Raw genomic sequence first — 6,141 nt, forward strand, 5'->3', positions numbered from 1 at the left:
TTCCATCTTCTTTTAATACTTCCTGGATCATTTAACATTCTGCCGAAAGCATCCTTGATTATAGCAACTCGAGGTTTGAATTTGTTCTTCAGTCCCTTGAGCTTAAGATATGCTGAGCGAGTTCGGTCCTTTTGATTTTCTGACTCCAGCTCCTAGCACATTTCATTGTAATATTTTGCCTTGTCATCCCGTGCTGCCTTTTGGAGTCTTCTGTTCAGCTCTTTATTATCTTGAATTCTTCTTTGTGCTTTGGCTTCTCTGTGCTCCAGTGCAATCTTCAGAGTTTCCAAGTCTATATATTAAGCTCAAATTAATGCATCTATTAAATATTTTACTCAATTCCATCCCTCCTCAATAAAGAAACTTTTATGTACATATCCTAAAATATTAAAAGACTAGGACAGAGGTGTTGTATTTTTTTTAAAATAAAGGTTCCTGGAACATCTAGAAAGAACAGTAATAGCAAAGAACAACAACAATAATAATAGAACAATAATAGCAAAGACAACTTGAACAATACTATAAACCAAGTAGGTGTAACGGACATATATACCTGACAACAGAACAAGGAGCATTCTTCTCCAGTGCACATGGATCATTTTTTAGGATGTTATTTATGCTAAGTCTCTGCATAAGCACTGCAGAGCAGCTGACCCTGCAGTGGGTTTTCAAAGGCGGTAGAGTGGACAGGAAGTGATCGCTCCTCCATCTCCAAAGGAGCAGCTGGTGGATTCTAACTGCATGCCTTTGGGACTGCAGTGCAGTTTCTTACCATTAGACACCAGAACTCCCTAGTCATACATGGTTGTGGTTGTGTGTTGTAGAATCAGAACTAACTCATAGCTAATCCTCTAGTGGGTTTTCAGAGACAATATGTTTTGCAGGAAGAGATTTCCCATTTTTCTCCCCTGGAGCAGCTGGTGGATTTGAACCACCTGCACTTGGGTTTGGTGTGCAGTTTCTTACCACCAGGGCCCTTTTGTACGTGAGTGGAGTCTCTGTAAATTAGAACTGCTGACTCAAAAGCACTTAACGACAATAATAAGTCTCGCTAAATTTAAAAGCCTAAAATCATACAAAAATTTCTCTGGCCACAGTGGAATGAAATCAGTAACAGAGAAAAACGAAAATACTTAGAAATGAATGAATGTGCAAGTACAGCATATCCAAACTTAAAGCGCATAATTAAAACAATGTTTGGAGGGAAAATTAAAGCAGTAAATGTTTACACAACAAAAATAAGGAGTTCAAGTTAACAATTTGACTTCACAAATTGAGGAACTAGAAAAAGAAAACTAAAAGTTATCAGTAAGAAAGGAATGAAAAAGACCAGAGCAGAAGTAGATAAGGGGGGAGGGGGGGAATGCAGAGAGAAGATCAATTAACTAGATCAGTAAAATCAACGAAGCTTTATTGAAAATTAAGAATAAGAAGAAAAGATGCAAAGCACTAAAATTCCAAGTGAAAATGTGGGCATCACCACCAACCATACAGGAATAAAAAGGATTATAATGATAAGGGTATAGTGTGTAGAATGCCAACACACCAGTAAACTAGAAGAAACATACACTTTCTGCAACACAAGAACTACCTAAATTCATTCTCTGAAATCTTGACAGACTCATAACAAGTAAAGAAACTGAATTAGTAATAAATAACTTCCCAACAAAGAAAAATTCTGGGCTTAATGGCTTCACTCAGGAATTTCACAAATATTTAAATAAGAATTAACATTAATATTTTTCTAAATTTTGAAAAAGTGGAAGAGGAGGGAACACTACTTAACTCATTATACAATGCCAATATTAACCCTGATATCATAGACAGAGAAACACGTGGCCAAAAACAAAAAGAGGAAATATAGACTCAACAGCCCTTATGAATATAGATACAACAGTATTAACAAAAGCACTGGCATACCAAATTCAATAGCACAGTAAAAGAATTATGCACCATGACAGAGTAGGATTTATTTAAGAAATGTAAAGGTGGTTCAGCAATAAAGAAAAATTAATGAAATAATCTCACATTCCTAGAAAAAAGGAAAAGAAGCAAACGATCTCTGCAGGCAAAAATAAGCACTTGGCAAACTGCCAGACTTTAAAACACTTATCAAATGAGGAGTAAAAAGCAAATTCCTCAATAGGATAAATGACATTTCTTTAAAACCTCAAACCTAACAAGCTATTCTATGGTGAAAAACTAAAAGTTTGCTACCCAAGATAAGAAACGAGAGGATGCCTACTTTCAGAAATAGAAGTAAAAGTCTGTCTGTACACAGATGACATGAAACTATCTACAGACAATCCTGAATGATAGACAAGAAGGATACTAGAGCCAGTATGTGAATTCAGGAAAGTTACAGAGTACAAGGTCATCACTCAAAAATAAGGTGAGTACTACACAATGGAGTCTTAAGGGGGAAAAAATTAAGAAAATAATTACACTTACAATAGCATTTGAAAGAATAAAATACTTCAGAATTATTTTAGCCAGAGAGGTAAAAAATTACTTCACAGAAAAGCTTAAAACAAAGAAAGCTCAGAATAAACAGAAATACATCCATGGGCAGAGTTTGGAAGCTTTCTGTTTTTAGGATGCCAAAACAACTCAATATACATACTAGTATATTTAATGTAACATACAAAAAAATCCCAAAAACCTTTTTCGGCAAATTTGGAACAATTTATCCTCATACACAAATAATTTCAAGGAGTACAAATAGCTAAAAAAGTTATCGTGGGACAGAACAACAAAGTACTGTTGATAAAAGGACAGACTCACAGAGTGGTGGAATAGAATTTAGTGTCTAAAAATAAACCTGTACATCTATGGTCAGCAGATTTTCAATAAGGGTGCCAGATCCACTCAATAAATTGGAAAAAAGATTCTCTTAAATAAATGGTGTAATAATAAATGATTAATGGTAGAACTCAGGTATCTTATATCTAGGAATTACCGATTGCATGATTCCAACGAAGAAAAACACAAAGCATCAGCAACCACTAAGTGGTTCTAGTTATACATGTGCAGAACACGATTATAGCAGGCAATCCAGTTCTTTCATCCATATCAGACAATTAGACAATAATGACATTATATATTTTTAGTGAAGGGGAAAATATCTCCCAAAGAATGTGAATAAATTTAATAATTCACAGGCGATTGAAAATTCCATGATGGAATATGGCAGAGAGAGATAAAGTGAAATCATTATAAGCTAACTCTGCTAACAGAAGTCTTTACTATCCTGCTAAAGGCCGCTGACTATTGGCCATCATACAGTATGGCAGGGGAAAGGTCAATTCAGATGTTTCCCCAGGAATGTGTCTTCTCTACTTAAGAGAATTTTAAAGGAGTTGCTGTTCAGTGGCATAGTCTGTTGCAAGCTGCACTGCTAATGCCAAAGCTGCAGATCTTGGAGGTTCAAATCCACCATAAGGTCCTCAAGAGAAAAGTGGGTGGTCTCCTCTCCTTCCAAGGTATAGCTTTGGAAGCCTAATGGAGTGTCTCTAAGTGGGAACGGATTCAACAGCAATGAGTGAGTCCCTCCAAAAGCTAAGAACCAGCAACCAGTTGCCCCCAAGTTCGTGCAGACTGATGGCAATCCCATTTGTGTCACAATAGAGCTGTGCTCCATAGTTTTCAATGGCTGTTTTGGGGGGAAGTAGATCCCCAAACCTTTCTTGTGAGGTGTCTCTAGGCGCACTTGAACCTTCAGCCTTTTGGTTAATAGCATAGTGTGTCAACTGCTTGCACTACTCAAGTAATATAAAGTGGTTCTCTTTAAACCACATGCTAAAATTAACATAAAATTAGAAACTTACAATAGTAAAGTATTAGGTCTTTGATTTTAAAGTAGGCATTTGATATGTTTGTTGTTGAGTGCCCTCGAGTCACTTGCAACTCATAGCAACCCTACGTACAACAGCTCTGAACCCTGTTCTATCCTGTGCCAACCTCATAATCTTTGACACATCCACCCCTTGACCCCAGTCACTGAGTCATTCCATCTATTTCAAGCATGATGTCCCTCTCCAAGGCTGGTCCCTCCTTGCAACCCATGAAAAATTGAAATTTTTATTACATCTTACATATGACTTTTTAATTTTTACATTGTAGATTTTTTTTCAAGAAACTACAACCAATGATTCTCCCAAAATTACATTTCTGAAGGTTTAAATCACAAACTGAAGTATAAATATCACCTTCAAGGCAGGCTTGTGCTTCTTTCAGCTTGGTACCTTTGGCAGTAAGTAGCAAGCGTGACAGCTGCCCAAAGCTTCTAACCTTAATTTTTGATTTAGAGAGGAATAGTAAAGGTTCTCCATGTTTGTCCACTTCTTCTGACTGGACTGTATTTTCACTAGAATGAGAGGGGGAGAGTTTAATATTACATAAAGGTCCATAAAGTAGCATGTAAGATACAGACAACTTATTCACATGTCATTATAAAACACGGAAAAATAAAAATCCCTCAGGTGAAATGCTCACCTACGTCCCTACTTTAATCCATCTTCAGACTCTTAGACTGCCAGATTTACAACCATAGTGAACAAAATATCAAGAACAAGTGTTTTAAACAGTTCCCTTGAATGACTACAGAAACTTGAATAATCAGTTTTTTACTTTCTAACAATGTATTAGTTTCTGAAATATCTAAAAGGAGGGAAAAATCACCAGTCCTACAGAACTGTTCAGGCTTAAGATTTCTAATGTTTCTTTATTTATACAAATTTTTCACCAGAGTAATTAGTTGTTAAAGAATTTTCCAGGCTTCTCGGTGTTTATGACCAAAAAAGTTATGGGGGCGTGGGGGAAGTCAAGCCAGATTCTCTCTGTGGATTATTTTTCCACCTCATAACCCTTTACTGGATTATTTTAGTATAATAAGCATATTTCTAAAAGAGCTTCTGTTGATCAGAAATTATTGAGTGTTCTGGGTGAGGGGGTTGTGGTTGTGGTGGTTGTTGATTGCTGTCAAGTCGAGCATGACTCATAAAGACTCCATGAACAAAAGACCTAATGCCTTTCTATAACTATCGTCATTTCTCCAAGTTCATAGAGTTTCCATAGGCATGTGGTTTAGGAAGCGGATGCCATTCCTGCTTCCAAACCTGTTTTACAATTGGGAGCTTGACCAAACACTGTCCATATTGGGAAACCACTATGACATTTCACACCCTAGTGGCACAAGGTTCAGCATTACAGAAAACCCAGATTACCTCAGTACAGCAAATTGGCAAAGAGTGATGTACAAAGAATGTTTCCTCCAAAATATAACAACACTAGTCTCACTTGGCTGTGGTTAAGTGTCATCAGATTGAATATAACTCATAGCAACCTTATGAACAAAAGACCTGAACTTTGTTCTATAATTAACATCAATTCTTTATGTGATTAGAGTTAATGGAGGAAATATTTCAGTTTCTAAAACTTGAGTTAATTATGAGTATAACCCAATCCTTAATTAGGTATATAAACCAATCCTCAAATTAGGCTGATTAATTACAGCAATTGTTACACTAACTTAAAAGTTTTATGTACTTCAAAAACAGTAATACAATTTGATGGGTGGAGGAGGGGTTGGGTAAAGAAAAGGGGAAATTTCTGGTGTAAAAAACAATTGTATGAATTTTGTAAGTAAGCCAGTATAAAATTTTTTGAAAAATCAAATTATTGAATGTTCTAGATTTTAGTTTCTATAATTTAATGGGTTGGGTTGGTTGGGTTTTTTTTTTAAGATAATTGTTGTTATTATTAAGTACCATCAAGTCAGAATCGACCCATAGCAGACCCTCATGCAGGTTTTCAGAGGCAGTAAAGTACCTAGAAACAGATTGCCTGCCTTTCTCTAACACAGCAGCTGGTGATTTCAAACCATGTTCCTTTAAGTTAGCAGCATAGCTTCTTACCATTAGGCTACCAGAGCTCCTTTTTTGCTCTTTATCATTAGGCCACCAGAGCTCCCTTCTTTTTTTTTTTTTTTTTTTTAGGTGGTGGTTGTTGTTAAGTGCCATCAAGTCATAGATGACTCATAGCAACAACCCTGTGAATGAAAGACCTGAACACTTGTATAACTTCGGCCGTTTCTCCAAGTTCATAGGGTGTCCGGAGGCAAGCCATTTCGGAAGTGGATGC

General features: G+C 36.4%; 1 protein-coding gene across 1 annotated transcript in view; it reads right to left on the bottom strand.

The window, feature by feature from the left end:
* Positions 1 to 6,141, bottom strand: part of ARMC4 (armadillo repeat containing 4) — a 279,552-nt gene that overhangs the window by 252,061 nt on the left and 21,350 nt on the right. The window contains exon 2 of the mRNA XM_006887089.1: positions 4,209 to 4,366. Within this exon, the coding sequence (XP_006887151.1) occupies positions 4,209 to 4,366 (158 nt within the window). The remainder of the gene's footprint in view (positions 1 to 4,208; positions 4,367 to 6,141) is intronic.

The sequence above is a fragment of the Elephantulus edwardii genome, unplaced genomic scaffold, assembly GCF_000299155.1.
Source record: "Elephantulus edwardii isolate Elephantulus edwardi_28Jun2011 unplaced genomic scaffold, EleEdw1.0 scaffold00054, whole genome shotgun sequence".
Classification (NCBI taxonomy): Eukaryota; Metazoa; Chordata; class Mammalia; order Macroscelidea; family Macroscelididae; genus Elephantulus; species Elephantulus edwardii.